Raw genomic sequence first — 19,141 nt, 5'->3', positions numbered from 1 at the left:
CCTTGCTTTTTGCCAAAGTCTGTTGGGAACGACCGATGTTGCCTTTGTCCAATATTATTGCGTCTAGTAGGTGATGGAAATGTCTAGTAACCAATTCCCTACAAGTGAAATTAGGAAACCACAGTCTAAAATGTGAAACCACGCCTACTAAGATTGAATCTTCATGCTTGTTGCTTACGCAGAGAGTGACATGTATTTCAACTACACGTTGTTCAGAATTATACTGGTGCCGAATCCAAGTACTTCCTTAAGTTAGTAGGCGGGTCTTAGCTTTGACTCATGGCTTAAAGGTCTTCTTCGTTGGTACTGCCGGGTGTTGCATCGTCCTCTGAAAACCTCAGCGTGAGTAGCGATCTTATAACACGAGGTTTATTTAGAAATAGACCGTTCAAAGATTTCCATTAATTGTGATGCTGACGATCTTTTAAAATTGGCATTAAATTATTCATAGAAGCTATGGCACGCGTATTTTCAGTGGAGAGCCCATGCAAAAATAGCTCAGCTATACGACATGTAACTAGCTAGCTAAGCAAGACACCTAATACGCTAATGTTAGCCACTTAGCCCTACTACTACTGGTTAGCTCGTTAGCTAGCTACTACTAAGTCGCTTAGCACATCTGTCTCGTACAAGATTAACGTTTGTAAGCTTCTAACCAGTTACACTATACCCGACCAGTTAGTTAACTCCTTATAGGTAATGAGTTGTCTTAAAGCTGTTAGCCGATTGAATGAATTAGCATTGTGCCTGGCGCAGAATGCCGGTATGCCGGTAACGCGTCCACCACACCAGCAGAAATAACTAATTAACAACCTTACTGCCATTGATATTCGTAATCAGAAATTGCCACTGCTGAGAACTGTACCATACGATTTAATGAGATGATGGGTACTACAAGAAACCTTGGGTGGTATGTTCTATACGCCGGCTAGCCATGCTGCGATGACTGCCACATGAATGCAAGCGCATCCAACTACCTAGCTAAAGTACTAACCTTGTAACGATTGTTAAGCCATGTCATCCCATCGTTGACAATAGAGAAGAAAAGCTTTTGTTCTTTAGATGAGAAACTTATAGTAATCGAGTGTGTGTTTGTGTATTATACTGCGTAACGTGTCTAATATAAATCAGAGCAGTATATGAACGGCCGCATAATATATGAGGCATCTGGTTAGTTCGTTGGGCTGGTGACCAAAGGTCATTTTTCTGAATATGTCAGTGTGCCCTTTAGCAAGGCACTTAAACCTAATTACTCTTAAATGTTATTTCCCAAAATGGGCATGTTGTAGCCCCTATTTTACTTAATAATTTGGAATTTATTCAGCTTAGATTTTTTTTCTTAGGGGATTTGTTTACATATGTGCCTCCATTTTCATTACATTAAATGCAAATTATATATGACTATCTTAGTAATCTCATCGGTTGCATATTGCACCCCCTTTTCTCTTATTGCTAAAATATGCATATGAAATACAGGTTTAGCTAATAATTAGTATTTTCTGTTGTTACGGAATACACCCTGCATCCTCCTACAAAATCCACCACCTCACATTCTCCATACTGTTACTGCTCACCCTTTTATTTTCAACCTCATCACTTTCTTTCACAGAATGGGCAGTGTTTTGGCTGCCAGTTCCCCCAACCCGCCTCCAGCCCCTGTCAGTGGTGGTCCAGGGATGACTGTACCACCAGGCTTCTCCATGCCCCCTGTATCGCCTGTCCTGCCTTCGGGCAATACTGCCCCTGGTCAGCAGGTTGATGCAGAAAGCTCTCTCCCCAACCCTGGCACATTTGAAGAGTGCCACCGTAAATGTAAAGGTAAACCAATTGGTCCTTCACTTATCTAGAGAAAGTACATATGTATGAGGTTTGTGATTTCAGTAGACCAAATGTGGTCATATCTTTGTCTCTGCATGGGGGTTTTAGACATACTATTAATCCCAATCAATTCTGCTTTCTTTCTCTTTCCAGAGGTGTTCCCCATTCAAATGGAGGGTGTGAGGCTAATTGTTAACAAGGGACTGAGTAATCACTTTCAGGTCTGTATTTTTTTGTGCCTCATTTTATCATTATTGGCTGGAGATGAATCTCATTAAGTTGCAAGTCTTCAAATAAAATATGGTGTTAACCTGTATCAATACTGGTTGTGGTAACCAAATAAGGCAAACAATTAAGCTCTTGAGCAGCTTCTCGTATCATAATGTTTTTTGCTGCTGTTGTTTACTGGCCCTCCCTTTAATTTTGCACAATTAACTTTCCATTGTTTGCTTGGAGCATTGCAATCAAAAAATAATTCTTTGTAACTAAAGCAACCTTAACCCCAACCAGGTGAATCACACCGTAATGCTCAGCACAGTAGGGGACTCAAGCTACAGGTTTGGTGCCACCTATGTGGGAACTAAGCAGATGGGTCCCGCAGAGGTGAGTCAGAACTCCTAGGCTAATGTCACTGTCTGAAAGTCTTGTTTTTGTTTTCAGTCGCTAGGTTTACTAGATTCATATAAGTCTATTTTCCCAGCACTATTTCTACCAAACAGACTTTTTGTTTTAACAAGAAACCAAGCAAGCCTAGTTCAGCCAGCCCACAATAGAAAGTGTTGATTGTTGTTGCCTTCCCGAGATTCGAACCCTGGTCGGCCATGTGAAAGGCTGTGTATTTCACCACTACGCCACAGAGCTATAGATTTGCCGGGTGTCGGTATAGCCTTGTGACATTATATAATTTTGTCACGCATTTCGTTAGACCCCATTGACCATTGTGTTACACTGAGTAACGTTTCTTAAGTTTACTTCCACCGCAAATTGCATCTATGAACTTTGTGGCTTTTGCCACTGTCTGTTTTAACAGCTTATTAGCCATTAGTGAATTACATTGATACAATAACAATATATCAATATAAGTGACGCTAACAGACTTTTTTGTCAAGTGAAAAGACGAGAGAGTTGTGTAGCCAGCGAAATGCTTGTCTAACCTGATCACTTCCTATTACGTAGCTACTGAAGGTTGTAGCTAACAAAGCTTTTGTCTGTCCTGACAAGTCCTGAGGTATAATGCGTTTTGACTATATCGGGAGTAGAACGGGGACCTGTTGTTCCGTAGGCCACATCTCTAACCACTACACTACTAACAAGTGGCAGTCAGTCAGTCGGTCACTCACTCTCTCTGTCAGTAAGAGACATACGCTCTTCTAGGCTGGCTCCGCTTACGCGGTCCGGCATAAAAACTATGTAGTGATTTATTATTGATTTAATAGTTATGTGTTAAATTCTGCACACAAGGTACATTTGCAGATTTAGTGATTACATATTCATTTAGTGATTACATATCAGAACCTGTTTCCATCAGTTTCTGTTTTACAGATAGGGTTTGTGTACCCTTTCAGCCTACTACTATAAACGTTGTGGACCGGGTTCTGGTGTTTCCACAACTCATCTTTTCACTTGACGAAAAGTCAGTTATTGTCACCTTTATTGATAGTTATTGTATCACTGTCATTCACGAATGAAAGACAACCAAACGTGCCATGAAATAGCTTTGTCAGTGTGATGTTTGTCTTTAGTCTCACTAGCAATTGCTCAAATCTTATGACTTTTCCAAGTAGTAAGATACTAGGTGGTCTACTCCAGGCTAATAAGCTATTAAAACGTCCTGTGGCAAAAGCCATACAGTTCATAGACGCTATTTATGGTGGAAGTAAACTTCTAAAATGTTAGTCAGTTTAACAATGCTTAGTGGTGTCTAGTTAAATATTCAAACTTGGCTTGATGTTAATGCATGACAAAATGATCTAATGTTGAAACGCTATTTTATGACATTTTTATGAAGTTAGTGTCCCAATTGGTCCCAATACTGGCATACAGGGTCCGAAATGTTCTTTTTGTCTCACCTGCCAAGGGGACTGGTAGATGAAAAAATCCACCAGCCAAGCATATTTTTACTGGCCAAAATAATAATTTCCTTTTTGTGTTATGTATACATTCATTTCAGTACATAACATTGAGATAATAAAGTTCGTATTCAAAAAAACTTATTTCCAATGACAAATCAGTTTTTTCTGCTTTTATCTTTAGCATACTGGCCACACACAAAACAACTCGTCACCACAGCCTCACCATCATACTTGAAACTCTCTAAACCTCCAATTCTCACAAAACCTTATTTTTCTATGTGATGCTACAAACATGCTTTTTTATGTATTGCAATAATGTTATCCCTTTATATCAGTCTCTCTTCCTTGTCAACTTAACATTATTTGACAATCCTTATTTAACATAATTCCCTACTTACCTAATTACTCGCCCTCAATCATTCTTTAAAACTGTTCATGAATCGCCTCCCAGATTTATATCACAATCCATCTACAAACCTCATGAGCAAAAGTAAATTAACAACAACATAAAGAAATCAGATTTTCTTTATATTAGAAAGGTTCTCTGTTAACTTACATTCTAACCATTTCTGAATGTGCTTCACATTATAATATTCTTTACCTTATATAATGTATTATTTAAATAGTAATTTCATTTATATTTTACCCTACATAGTTTTTTCCTCTGAAAATATAAACAATATACACACAACCCATCGCAGGCTTTTATTTTGAAGGCAAAGTACGAAAACCGGAGGTCTTATTGCTGCTGACGAATCTCTAACGTTGCCTGCATGACTAATCAATTGTAGCTATCGAATTGTGAAAGTTAGCTAGCTAGCTTCTTACTTTGAGTTGTCCGTCAGGTGGTGGTTACCTTTATATGAATGTGACAGTTCAACACAAAGGTGCGCATACACAGACACAGCCAGTTACTTTTCTCTGATATCACTAGCTAGTTTGATACTTTGTACGTGCAGGACGTTGTTTCTCTGCTCTGATGCTCGTGTAATCGTGAACTGTGCGCGGTTCATTAAATCTTTTCATGCTCTGGCAGTGGCGTCGTTAGCCCTGAGCGACCGAGGCTAAAGCCCCGTTTCTTTTATGAATAGCCCCGGATCTCAAAGAATTAAAAAAAAAAAAAATTGCCTCTGATCTGTTCATCTATAATTTTAATATAGACTTGTAGGCCGCTAGCGTGTACATTAAAAACCCTGTACTTTCTTTGCCGGGCGGAGGGTGGGTTAAGCCCCGAATGTATTGTGATCCTAGTGACGCCTATGTGCTCTGCTCTTTCATTTTTCTGCGAGTGGGCTGTCTTTGGACATTTTATTTCGCCTCTCCAGTGGTGGAGTTAGCTGTTGTTGTTCTGCACTGCTAGCATTGGCGTACTCATTGAACTCAGCGCTGTGTTGTCTATTGATGTTGGACCAAATTGCTTGTGTTGAATTAGTGTTTTTCCTTTCCTCTTGACAATTTCGCAGAGCTTGCACTCTACTTGCGTCATTGCTGACATCTTCGTCATCCTGCTCGACCAATCTGAATTCTATATTCTATACCTAAGCGTCCAGAGGCGACACAACCTTCGAGTTTCCCTTAATGTTTCCTTCTGTAAGTGCAAGTACATGAGCCCAGTATCGGCCAGATATTGCTATCTGTGCATCCCTATTTATTACTGTAAATAAATAGGGATGCGCACTTCTTTTAACAACACTATATAAGAGCCAGAAATCTTGCTTGTTTGTAGGTGACCAAATACTTACCAGATACTTTTTTTCTCATTTTCTCTAATAGTTGAAGTGTACTTATGATGATAATTACAGGCCTCTCATCTTTTTAACTGGGAGAACTTGCACAATTGGTGGCTGACTAAATACGTTTTTGCCCCACTATGTATTGCCTGTACATTTTATTATAAAATAGCTTAGTCAAGGAATAAGTTATTCCTTTTTTTTTGTGTTTTCCAGCTGCCTTCACTCATACATGTTATGTATGCAGTTCATTCCCTAAACCTCTCTAGCCAAGTTTACATTCTAATCCATAAAACATGCCACGTTTCAATACTGTTTAATAGGTTCAATAAGCTTAGATAAGGGGCTAAATGTAATGACTGCTGTGAATTAGCCTGTGCAATTGTAATATTTTTTTATTCTTTGAGGTGTTGATGAAGGTTAGGACCTAAGCCTTTGTCATTGTCATCAGTGTCTCCTAATGTGTTGCTGGCTACTTAAGGTTAAGGAATTTTCAACGCTCTCGCTGTTGAAACAGACATGCAACATCTCTAATGAATCCTCCATTTAACATTTCATAAACGTATCTTAACTGTTCTCACTTTGTCATGGATTTACTGGTCCAATCTTTACAAAATACCTCTACTGATCTTAACGTTACCGTACCATTTGTATTTAGTCCTGCACTGTGTATCTCTGTAGTATTGACTTGTGCACTGTACCAATAAGCCTATGGTGTCATGAGTCTACCCCCTGTGGAAAGGCCTAGTACCCAAGGGAACCTGGCACCCCTGGTTGGGAACCACTCGTTTATTATATGAAATGTGGGGCTTGATGGGCAGTAAATACTGGAAATAAAATGTGACAACACATTAAACAAAAGTTAGTTTAGTTTAATGTGAACTTCTTGCTGGTTTTATTCTGAAATAGATTTAACTGTCGTTCTCTCTGCAGTCCTTCCCAGTTATGGTTGGAGACATGGACAATAGCGGTAGTCTAAATGCCCAGGTCATTCACCAGATCTCCAACAGAGTCCGCTCCAAACTGGCCTTTCAGGTAGACTATTTTTGGTAATTTATGGTTGTTTTTGATTAGTCTGCCGTCACATCCCTTCAGTTTCAACCCCTAGAGTTAAAATTAAGGGTTGTTAAACACGGGCTGAAATGTATTGAGTTGATTTGTGTTTGTAATTTATCACATACGCATTCTCCATATATCAAACACATTGTGCCGTACATGAGTGCTTTGACAAGAAACCTAACCTTCAAAGCAAAATAAGATTTGATCCTCACTATAATTAGAACAGTTGATGATTATTTTTTTAACAATGTGTCCTGCCAACAGACGCAGCAGCAGAAGTTTGTGAACTGGCAAGGAGACTGTGAGGTCCGGGGAGAGGACTTCACTGCTGCTGTTACTCTCGGCAACCCAGACATCTTAGTTGGCTCTGGTATGCACACCTCCGTCGAGCCTCTACAATCAATGCTGTCTTAACATGTTGGGAATGTTAGACTATATCAGCAGTGTTGTAGCTGGTCTTGAGTTGCAAATAATTTGTGAATGGAGGTTTTTTGTAAAACTGATTTGTGCTGGAACATGGAAGCTTATCTCTTGTATTTTCAAGTTTTTCCTTATACCATCTCTCAGGTATAGTCGTAGCACACTACCTCCAGTCTATAACTCCATCCCTAGCTCTGGGAGGGGAGCTGGTTTACCATCGCCGGCCAGGAGAGGAAGGCACAGTCATGTCTCTGGCAGGCAGGTATACAGGTGAGACATACTGATGTATAAATGCCAAACCAATGAGATTTCAGGAGTTCAATTAAGAAATAAGGCACACAGGGGTGTGGTATATGACAAGTTGGGTACCATCAAGTGGCGCACCTGAATACCGCTCTAAGGCTGGTGGAGCGCATATCTCACTTTTTTTTTTTTTTTTATTAGATTCAAATTTATTGTCATTGAACAAGTACTGTACAACGAAATGCAATTAGCATCTAACCAGAAGTGCAAATAGAAGAGGGCAGAAAATGTACTTGTATTCCGTATAATGTATGTTACAGATGTGACATACAGATTTGTACTGCAAATGCAGTACAAATGGCAATTCTTAATGCCACTAAACATTCTCTGCAATGTGCTGTTAATGGGGTTGCCAACCATATGTTTAAAGATTTACATGTTATTATAGTATTAGTTAATTATTAAAAACCTTCTTTGATATTGTGTTTTATGGCTTTTTAAATGCACAAGAACAATATTTATGTAATAGAATATCCAATTAGCCGTTTGTAAACCAGCGTTTCTAGCTCTGGGATTGTTATTAATCGGGATACAATCTTAAATCGGGATAATTTTGGCCAGGATAATCGTAGCATGAAATTCTCATTGTCCCACCCCTACTCGAAACGCCACCTTCCCTTGCGTGTGTAAAGACAATGGGCTCCCTGCACAACTGTTTCCGCATTCACCTTAATACCGCTCCTGCATTTCCGGTTGTGCTGCTCTGTTATTAAAATAATGGAGCTCTTTTATTCAAGGTGTTTACAAGAGTTGCCTGAAATGTTTTATTTTGTTTGCAAGGCTCCAGCTAAAAAGTTGGAGAAAGGATTTAAGATGTATTCATTGACATACATAAACGATTACGAAGGGACTGATTTTCATGAAATGACAGCACAGTAGTCATGTTCCAGACTAATGCGGAATCTCAAATCGCATACTACAAGTATGTACTTTGCGGTTGATGGTGTAGTATGTACTGTTTAGTATATACACTGAACAAAATGATAAATGCAACACTTCTGTTTTTGTCCCCCATTTATCATGAGCTGAACTAAGACTTTCTCTATGTACCCAAAAGGCCTATTTCTCTCATACTGTTCACAAATCTGTCTAAAATCTGTGTTAGTGAGCACTTCTCCATTGCCGAGAGAATCCTTCCACCTCACAGGTGTGGCATATCAAGATGCTAATTAGACAGCATGATTATTGCACTGGTGTGCCTTAGGCTGGCCACAATAAAAGGCCACTCTAAAATGTGCAGTTTCATTGTATTTGGGGGGGGGGGGGGGGGGTCTGAAAACCAGTCAGTATCTGGTGTGACCACCATTTGCCTCACTCAGTGCAATAAATCTCCTTCGCATTGAGTTAATCAGGTTGTTGATTGTGGCCTGTGGAATGTTGGTCCACTCCTCTTCAATGGCTGTGCGATAGTTGCTGGATATTGGCAGGACCTGGAACACACTGTCGTATACGCCGATCCAGAGCATCCCGAACATACTCAGTGGGTGAGTATGCTGGAACATGTCCGGGGTGTATGCTGGCCATGCAAGAACTGGGATATTTTCAGCTTCCAGGAATTGTGTACAGATCCTTGCATCATGGGGCCTCTCATTATCATGAGATGATGGTCGTGGATGAATGGCACAATAATGGGCCTCAGGATCTCGTCATGGTATCTCTGTGCGTTCAAAATGCCATCAATAAAATGCACCTGTGTTCGCTGTCCATAACACATGCCTGCCCAATACCATAACCCCACCGCCACCATGGGCCACTCAATCCACAACATTGACCTCAGCAAACCGCTCACCCACGCAACGCCATACACGCTGGCTGCCATCTGCCCTGTACAGTGAAAACCGGGCTTCATTCGTGAAGAGAATTTGCCCACTCAAGTCGGTTACGACGAACTGCAGTCAGGTCGAGACCCCGATGAGGACGTCGAGCATGCAGATTTGCTTCCCTGAGACGGTTTCTGACAGTTTGCAGAAATTCTTTGGTTATGCAAACCGATTGTTGCAGCAGCTGTTTGGGTGGCTGATCTCAGACGATCTTGGAGGTGAAGATGCTGGATGTGGAGGTCCTGGGCTGGTGTGGTTACATGTGATCTGTGGTTGTGAGGCCGGTTGGATGTACTGCCAAATTCTCTGAAACACCTTTGGAGACGGCTTATGGTAGAGAACTGAACATTCAATTCATGGGCAACAGCTCTGGTGGACATTCCTGCAATCAGCATGCCAATTGCACGCTCCCTCAAAACCTGCAGCATCTGTGGCATTGTGCTGTGTGATGGAACTGCACATTTTAAAATGGCCTTTTATTGTGGCCAGACTAAGGCACACTTGTGCAATAATCATGCTGTCTAATCATCTTGATATACCACACCTGTGAGGTGGAAGGATTATCTCGGCAAAGGAGAGGTGCTCACTAACACAGATTTATACAGATTTGTGAACAATATTTGAGAAATAGGCTTTTTGGGTACATAGAGAGAGTCTTAGATTTAGAATTTTGTTCAGTGTACTAAGCTAATATGCAAGTATTGGGATCGATTGGGACATAGTACCCTGTCATACAATTGTCTTCAACATTAGATAATTATGTGAAGCATTAACGTTGCACCAAGTTTGAATATTTAGACACCATAAAGCATTGTGTTAAACTGACTAACGTTTCTTATGAATTTTTATGGCTTATTAACCAGTAATAGGCATACAAGTATCTTAATACTTTGAATAGTCATAAGAATTGAGCAACTGTGATCAAGACTGAAGACAAACTTCACGTTGTCAAAGGTATTTTGTTTCATGCCACAACAATGTTCATTTTTCCTTCATTTGTCAATGACATTGATATAGTAACTGTCAATGTAGGTGATGATAACAGACTTTTTCATCAAGTGAAAAAATGAGAGAATCGTGGAATCCCCTCTTACTGCGCAATTAGTGGAATCAGGTGTGCTAAATTAGTTGGAGAGAACCTACAGGATGGTAGATCTCCAGAACCAGGGTAGTGCAGCCCTGAAATAGCTGATCTTTGGTGAAATACCCGTTGCATATTTTAGATTGCACTGTAATATATTGAAGTGGTCCCAATGTATTTGCACAAACCACTGCTTCTTTAGCTCAATGTCAAGCTGGAAGCTCTGCATACTAATTACCCCATTTAATTTAGTAGATGGAATGCACAGGGGTACAGAGCAATGTTCTGAATATTTCTTTAATTGTTTCTTAAAAAATAGGTTCTGGAATCTTTTTCCGAGTCTCAATCATTTATTTAGCTAAATAAACTTGCGCCGTCAGGCGAATGTATAAAACTAAAGGTGCGTGCACACTGTCTGCTCGCTAGAGCTACAAAGAGGCCCTCTAATTCATTTCTAACACGCAGATACAAAATACTTATTTATATTTATAGAGACTGATGTTTCCCCTATGCTGGTTGGCTGGTTGTCACTGGCATAAATTAGGAAGATATGCCCTGCCCGAGCGGACTGTGTGCATGCTATTTTTGGCTCAGCGACAGCTCATCAGAGATTGAGCGAAGAGGACTGTGTGCACGTAAGGTAACTGTGCGCATGCATATCGATTCGTTTTCCCACGACTGACTCAATCCATCTTTTGTACATCTTGTAAGTTCAAACGCTATGGAAAATATATTGCTGACTACAAGTCTATCTACCATTTTATTTTCACTCTGTAAATCTGACTTTTGTCCTATTATATAGACCTCATAAGACAGGGTCCAATGCAAACTTGTTTTTCTCACTGGCCCAACCGGACCAGTTGGTCTGAAATCTACTGGCCAGGACTAAATTTTTACTGTCCCGAACTGAATTAAAAAAATATATAATTACTTCATTAGTTGGTTGACTGGCTTGTTGTGTGTCACTGCAAGCAAGGACTTAGGCAGGCGTAGTTAACATGACACTGTTGACAAGCCGTGTCTGTATGGTTTCTATATCTGTGTTCAACAGTCTATCTCATGGATGTTGTCTGTGAATGGTTTCTCCCTCTTCACAAGATGATAGACGGTCATGATTCGTTTTTGATTTGACTAAGCGCCACCTCATTCTTTCGGAGCAGACAGATGTTCATTGGTGCAGCTGCGGGGTTGTCCACAGCCCATTTAGCCAGAATACACGCAATGTCAGGGATGTCACTAGAAAATCGGGCTAAGTCTCGTTTTGGGAGGGCTGGGCATACTTCCCAAAACATATTTTCATCATGTATTTTTAGAGTAACAACAGGTGTAATATCTATCGTTATTTTTGGTCAAGGTAAGCTAAAAGTATACCGGTCTCATAGTTTGTTAGACAAGTCCACTCTGTCCTCATCCATCCAACACCAACAAAAGGCACCAGAACGGCTGTACTATGTAGCCAAAATACTCTTGTCAAATAGTTTATAGTAAATGAACATGTTAGAAATCAGCCGTTTCGAATAGTGGTTGAAATAATGAATCGCGTACCCGGTTGTCAATGGAGAGAGTAAATCAATGATTTATTGCAACATTTGATAGTCTATTAGCTCATGATGTTACAGGCTCAATCTCTTCTCTTTTGTAATGTTGGTTACAAGCTGATCTATACATTGAAAGGCGTGTTTACCTAGCAATGATCAGGTTTCCAAGACCGTAACCCCCATGCCAAATGGTCAATGTAAACATTCCTGTGGTTATCCGAGCGCAACCTACAGAGAGAATCTAAACATATGTTTCTGTTCTCATTATTTAGGTACATTCACTTCCAATGAAACGTTCATTCATATTGTAATTATTAATGCTCAGATTCTACAAACATCTACATACAGTACATATTATATTTCTTTCTAATAGACTAAGACTAAAATGTGTCATTTGTAATACAGATAAAAAATAATTATAATGTAATTCAAGAAAATAGTAAGATGGCCAATAACTGGAGACGGTGGCCGATAATAGTGGGTCATCTTTTTTTAGCCATGTCACTAACTACTGAGAATATAAATTTCCCATTAATGACATGATAGCTAACATTAGTATGTCATTAATAATCATCATAAACATTGATGACTTGATCAAATGATTACTCTGTACATGAAGATTGGTAAATATTGGTGTTGGATATGCCGACAATAGGGGGTTAGATTATGTTCAATTATTCTGTTCAACGGAACACAGTTGCAAAACTGTGTTTCTCAGATTCATGTTTGTTTGGGCATGAAGTTAACGTACTGCATTATTTTCTGTTCAGAGGAAGGGAAATCCGGCTATTAAATATTTCTTTTTTTAATTGATGTGTTTTAATGACTTCATTCCGAGATGAATGGGCAAATGACTAAATCTGTTTTGAAATTATTTGTAATGAATCTAAAATCTCATTTAGAAACAGAATATGTACTGTATGTAGATGTTCATTTACTATAAACTAGTAAATGAGTAACAACGGGTGTAAAGCCCCCCCTGTAATGGGCCTAGCAATGTCCATGTGTGACCTCATGCAGGGACTTAAGAGCTGGTTTTCGGTAGTTGTTCATTCCCTTAATAAATGACCCTGCTTTATCTGCTTTTGTCGGGAACGCACAACATGAACGGCAGTACGTGTCCCTTGCTATTATCATTTTGACCCATGGAACCTGTTCTTTCCATGGAAAAAATGCACTATGAACTATGACTGGTCAAACAGATAAGCCATCAAATTATTGGTCAAAAAGATGTTACTCTACCATATCGCGGGGGGAGAAGATGCGCCACAGATGCATTTTAATGTGAGAACAAGCAAATGTCGCAGGGTGACAAAAATGACAAGCAAACATTTTAATACAATACTATGCATTTAAATGGAGAGATTGAGCACTCCGTTTAAAAAAGCCCTAGAACTTTAATTCCTTTAATAGCAGTTCCTGGGACTCAAAGGGTACCTTCAGCCCATTGTCATTTCCACCGCGGTCTGAAGAACTGCGAGAATTAGGCAAATTAGTAATCTGACGAATGCACCATACGCTATACAAAGCGACAGATGGGCATCTTTATTATTTATGGGACACTGCAACATCACAGCAACCATGGAGGAGATTTAAGTTGTTGATCATGATTTATTGGTATGCAAATGTGGTCATTGAGTCAATGGTGGAAAAGAGACGAGCAGTAGTAGCAAAACAGATTCAAAATGTGTGAAATGCTAGACGAGTTGCAATATGAATAGTGAACAGATTTTACAAGATTAACCATGAGATGACTGAGACGGATTCTCCCCATCGCATAAAGAAAATTGTACACTAATTTTTTTTTGTAGGCCAATATACGTAGTTCCTGGTTCTAGACCCTGTGGTGGAAACACAGCGAATTCCTGGAAAGGTTCCTAGTTCCTGGGTTTAATTCCTGCGGTGGAAACGCAGATTTTGTCTACTGGTCTGACGTTATGTCTTACTGGACCCTGTAAGATGAACTGGAGGCATGTTGTTGCTATTATATAAACTGTTTTAAACACAATTAGAACTTAATCACACCAAGTTGTTTATAATGTACAGTGAGGGGGAAAAAATATTTGATCCCCTGCTGATTGTGTACGTTTGCCTACTGACAAAGAAATCATCAGTCTATAATTTTAATGATATGTATATTTGAAAAGTGAGACACAGAAAAACAACAAAAGAATCCTGAAAAGAAACTCATGTCAAAAATTTTATAAATTGATTTGCATTTTAATGAGTGAAATAAGTATTCCACCCCTCCGCAAAACATGACTTAGTACTTGTTGGCCAAACCCTTGTAGTCGTTTCTTGTACTTGGCCACCAGGTTTGCACACATCTCAGGAGGGATTTTTGTCCCACTCCTCTTTCCAGATCTTCAAGTCATTAAGGTTTCAAGGCTGTTTGGCAACTCGAAGCTTCAGCTCCCTCCACACATTTTCTATGGGATTAAGATCTGGAGTCTGGCTAGGCCACTCCAGGACCTTAATGTGCTTCTTCCTTAATGTGCCACTCTTTTGTTGCCTTGGCTGTGTGTTTTGGGTCATTGTCATGCTGTAATACCCATCCAAGACCCATGTTCAGTGCTCTGGCTGAGGGAAGGAGGTTCTCACCCGAGATTTGAAGGTACATTGCCCCGTCCATCGTCCCTTTAAAGCGGGGAAGTTGTCCTGTCCCCTTAGCAGAAAGACACCCCCAAAGCATAATGTTTCCAGCCATTCCAGCCTTGTGTAGGTCTACGATCTTGTCCCTGACATCCTGGGAGCCGAATAATTACAATGTAATGTCTCTCTTGTTTTGTGCAGAATATAGCTGATTGCATATTTTTTGTTAATCCTTTCTCATAGATGTTATTTCATCTTTATCAACAGTGTAAATAGTTTTTCACCCCACCATATCTATATTGCTATGCTAAGAAGTTAATGGCTGTTTTTTTCTTTTTGCCATTTCAGGGAGCAACTTCATTGCCACTTTGACACTAGGGGGAGCAGGTGCACATGCCTCATACTACCACAAAGCCAATGACACGGTATTGCCCTATTCCATTATTTGTTTTGCCTGTAACTACATTTTCATTGAACGTTTATGAGTATTACTTATGTTGTAAAAACAATGAAGAATCCGGGCAGGTAGCTGAGTGGTTATCGCATCAAAAGGTGGTTTGATCATGAATCGGGGTCTCTTCCTGAGCATTTAAATCCTATTTCTCCCTAGATCATTTTTGGTAATACCAATGTGTTCTCAGTTAACTAACTTGAAAAACTGGGGGGAAATTTTTTATAACTCTGCCAAAATGTTAGTTTGACATGGTGAGATGCTCTAATAACAAACCTAAAGCATTCCACTCAGTAGAAAGACCTAAATCCTTCAAATTTAAAAAGTGGTGTACCTGATCTTTTTCTGTATAATTTAGGTGTTTGAGATTATGGCTGTAGCCTACACGCCAATGTTTCACCTGCATGAAGTTGGCTCCTTACCCAATGCAAAACTTTGGCAAAATAGTTTTGTGCTCCATTTGTGACGTTACCATTTTTGTTTGTGCTGCTCTAATTTTTGTAGATATTAAATGCCATTGTATAGATTTAAAATGTACGTATAGTGGTTAAATAAGAGAATCAAGGGAGAATACATTCTGTATTTATTGGAATAATGCAGCAGAGGTACAAGCTGACAGTACATTGAAGGCTGTGTATACCTAGCAAAGATCATGTTTCCAATACGATAACCCCTATGTCAGATGCTTTCTGTAAACATTCCTGTGGTTATCAGAGCACAATCTACTGTTAGATAATCTAGAGAATGAAACATACCTTAATAATACATTTAAAATACTACATTATTACAGATTCCACAAGGTCTTTGAGGTCACTCAGCCTCCCAATGTGCTTCAAATTCAACCAAAATATTCCCATTTGTTTGTGCTGTTAAGTTTCATTTATGCTGCTTGGATGCCGTCACCAGCTCCCCAAAACACTCCAAATTCTCTCAAAATAGGCTCAATCGTTGACCTCAGAATGACCTACTGTATAAAATATTCTTAGATTAAATATTATGGTGAGCTTTACATGGAGGTGATGCAGCTTTCCAGTAAATAGTCTTGATCTGATAAATCTGATGACAAATGTGACAGCAATTTGGCCCCAAAATATATATTTTTTTATGTTGTCAAGTTTACCTCTGTATTTGCAAGTTATTGCCTAAACTTAAGTTCTAAGACCAGTTTTGAATAACGATAGAAGTAGATTAAGCTTCAGGTTTTTATTCAGCACACAAAAATGTCAGCAAAAATAACTTTGTTTGGGTACGCCACTGGAAAGAATGTGTATTTTATGAATGCAGATTTAAGAATACTTACAGTAGGGAGAACAAGTATTTGATAAACTGCTGATTTTGTAGGTTTTCCTACTTACAAAGCATGTAGAGGTCTAATTTGTTTCATAGGTACACTTCAACTGTGAGAGACAGAATCTAAAACAAAAATCCAGAAAATCACATTGTATGATTTTTAAATAATTTGCATTTTATTGCATGACATAAGTATTTGATCAACTACCAACCAGTAAGAATTCCGACTCTCACAGACCTGTTAGTTTTTCTTTAAGAAGCTCTCCTGTTCTCCACTCGTGACCTGTATTAACTGCACCTGTTTGAACTCGTTACCTGTATAAAAGACACCTGTCCACACACTCAATCAATCAGACTCCAACCTCTCCACAATGGCCAAGACCAGGGCATCAATGATCGTGAGGAAGGTGAGGGATCAACCCAGAACTACACGGCAGGACCTGGTCAATGACCTGAAGAGAGCTGGGACCACAGTCTAAATAAAAAACATGGAGGTGGAAACATCATTCTTTGGGGATGCTTTTCTGCAAAGGGGACAGGACGACTGCACTATATTGAGGGGAGGATGAATGGGGCCATGTATCGCAAGATCTTTTCCCAACAACCTCCTTCCTTCAGTAAGAGCATTGAAGATGGGTCTTCCAGCATGTCAACGAACAGAAACACACAGCCAGGGCAACTAAGGAGTGGCTCCGTAAGAAGCATCTCAAGGTCCTGGAGTGGCCTAGCCAGTCTCCAGACCTGAACCCAATAGAAAATCTTTGGAGGGAGCTGAAAGTCCGTATTGCTCAGCAACAGCCCTGAAACCTGAAGGATCTGGAGAAGGTCTGTATGGAGGAGTCGGCCAAAATCCCTGCTGCAGTGTGTGCAAACCTGGTCAAGAACTACAGGAAACGTATGATCTCTGTAATTGCAAACAAAGGTTTCTGTACCAAATATAAATTTCTGCTTTTCTGATGTATCAAAGACTTATGTCATGCAATAAAATGCAAATTAATTACTTAAGTCATACAATGTGAATTTCTGTTTTTTTGTTTTAGATTCCGTCACTCACAGTTGAGTACCTATGATAAAAATTACAGGTTATCAAATACTTGTTCTCTCCACTATATCTGTTGCTTATTAGAATGCAACCCAGCTCCTGACTATTTACCAATGTATTGTTTTGTTCTGTTCAGCTCCATCACCCATTTTTTTTCCTCCCACAGTTGCAGGTAGGTGTTGAGTTTGAGGCTAGCACCCGTATGCAGGAGACCAGCGTATCATTTGGCTACCAGTTAGATGTACCTAAAGCCAATTTGCTTTTCAAAGGTATCACCATTGATTTAAGAAAGTCTGCCGTCTGCATATTAGCTGTTTTGCTTTTGTATTTTCATGTCCTTCAATATTCTCCTTTTCCCTCCTACTCTAGGCTCCATTGATAGCAATTGGGTTGTCGGAGCCACACTAGAGAAGAAACTGCTTCCTCTGCCACTCTCTCTTGTATTGGGGGCCTTCCTCAACCACAAGAAGAACAAGTTCCAATGTGGCTTTGGCGTAACCATCGGTTAGACTCACTGGAGTAATGGAAAGCCTGTAGGCAGTACTCACAGAAAGGACAGACAGACCATGGACAGAGTCACAAAGCCAGGACTCCCCACTGAGTCTCACATCACTGAAATTTGTCCCGTTCTCTGACTACTTAGAAGTTCATGGTGGTTGATTTTGAAAGTATCACATTTCTTTAATGTGTTGTAAAAACATATGATTATGGTAAAGAAGAAACAAAGGTTGTGTAAATAAGAATGCATCTTTAGGACTAAGATAATCAAATTATCATATTTCAGTCAGAGTTAGTGGGAAAATGTGGTAATGTGATTGGACAGTGGCCATATACTTCAAAGACTAACATACAGAGACCAGCATAGCAAATGGCAGTGAAACAGGACTTCATTAAACATGTTAGGAAACTATTAAATTATACAGTATGCTTTTTTGTTTTTAGATGTGTGCCTGTCCAGCTTTGTTTAGCTCTGTTCATTTTGTTTTGTTGATTTTTATTTGTTTTATACTGTGTAGGCTGTCTAGGCATGAAGTGAATGGTAATGTGCTAATTTTTGTTTTTTATGATTATTTTTAGGTTTGGTTCAGGGATAGGTATGCGAAGGGAGGGTTAATGTCATGGTTCTAAATCTGTTTTTGTGTCCTCATCTTTTTCATAATGGTACATATATATGAAACCATATATAGAACCTGTATATATCTACTGGGAAAAGGATAAAGGCCATTTCTTACAAAACATGGAGAGAATTATTTGTCCTCCGTATTGTGTAATTGTTTGGAGTGCCTCATTGCAGCCAGCCATTATCTTATCAAACTGCTCACTCGTGTGTGTGCGTGCGTGCGTGTGTGCGTGTGTGCGCGTGTGCGTGTGTGCGCGTGTGCGCGTGTGCGCGTGTGCGCGTGTGCGCGTGTGCGCGTGTGCGCGTGTGCGCGTGTGCGCGTGCGCGTGTGCGCGTGTGCGCGTGCGCGTGCGTGTTTGTGTGCGTGTTTGTGTGTGTGTTCGCGTTCTGCGCGCGCGTTCTGCGCGTGCATCTGGTTGAGTCTCTGTGGATGCCACAGAAGGTAATTGCTGAAAGTGCTGGCTGGTCGTAGAGTGCTGTATCAAATCATATTCATGGAAATTTCACTGGAAGGGAAAAGTGTAAAGGATATGGGCTACAAGTAATGCATTCCTAGTGTCAAGCCACTCCTGAACCAGAAGCGTTCTCCCTCGGCGTAGGAGAAAAAGGACTTGTGGTCCCAAGTCCTCTCTTCAGATGAAAGAAAATGTTGCATTTCATTTGAAAATCAAGGTCCCAGAGTCTGGAGGAAGAGTGGAGAGGCATTGAATCCAAGTTGCTTGAAGTCCAGTGTGAAGTTTGCGCAGTCAGTAATGATTTGGGGTGCCATGTCATGCTGGTGTTGGTCCACTGTGTTTTATCAAGT

The 19,141-nt window shown here is 40.0% G+C and overlaps 1 protein-coding gene across 1 annotated transcript; it reads left to right on the top strand.

The window, feature by feature from the left end:
- The first annotated feature begins 239 nt into the window (after window positions 1–239).
- Window positions 240–18,157, top strand: tomm40l (translocase of outer mitochondrial membrane 40 homolog, like). The gene is made up of 10 exons (XM_010900890.3): window positions 240–342; window positions 1,610–1,818; window positions 1,972–2,039; window positions 2,329–2,421; window positions 6,554–6,655; window positions 6,944–7,049; window positions 7,247–7,369; window positions 14,782–14,858; window positions 17,383–17,485; window positions 17,586–18,157. Exons 2-10 carry the CDS (start codon window positions 1,611–1,613, stop codon window positions 17,723–17,725), a joined length of 1,020 nt encoding a protein of 339 aa, XP_010899192.1. The 5' UTR covers window positions 240–342; window position 1,610; the 3' UTR covers window positions 17,726–18,157.
- The last annotated feature ends 984 nt before the right edge of the window (window positions 18,158–19,141 follow it).

The sequence above is a fragment of the Esox lucius genome, chromosome 10 (genome assembly GCF_011004845.1).
Source record: "Esox lucius isolate fEsoLuc1 chromosome 10, fEsoLuc1.pri, whole genome shotgun sequence".
NCBI classification, from domain to species: Eukaryota; Metazoa; Chordata; class Actinopteri; order Esociformes; family Esocidae; genus Esox; species Esox lucius.
Note: the sequence above shows the minus strand (reverse complement) of the source record. Positions and strands in the feature narration are given on the sequence as shown.

Coding starts and splice junctions, on each gene's coding strand:
- tomm40l (XM_010900890.3), top strand. CDS start 1,611: ATGGGCAGTGTTTTGGCTGCCAGTTCCCCCAACCCGCCTCCAGCCCCT. Junction 1,819..1,971: donor GTGCCACCGTAAATGTAAAG/GTAAACCAATTG, acceptor TTCTCTTTCCAG/AGGTGTTCCCCATTCAAATG. Junction 7,050..7,246: donor AGACATCTTAGTTGGCTCTG/GTATGCACACCT, acceptor ACCATCTCTCAG/GTATAGTCGTAGCACACTAC.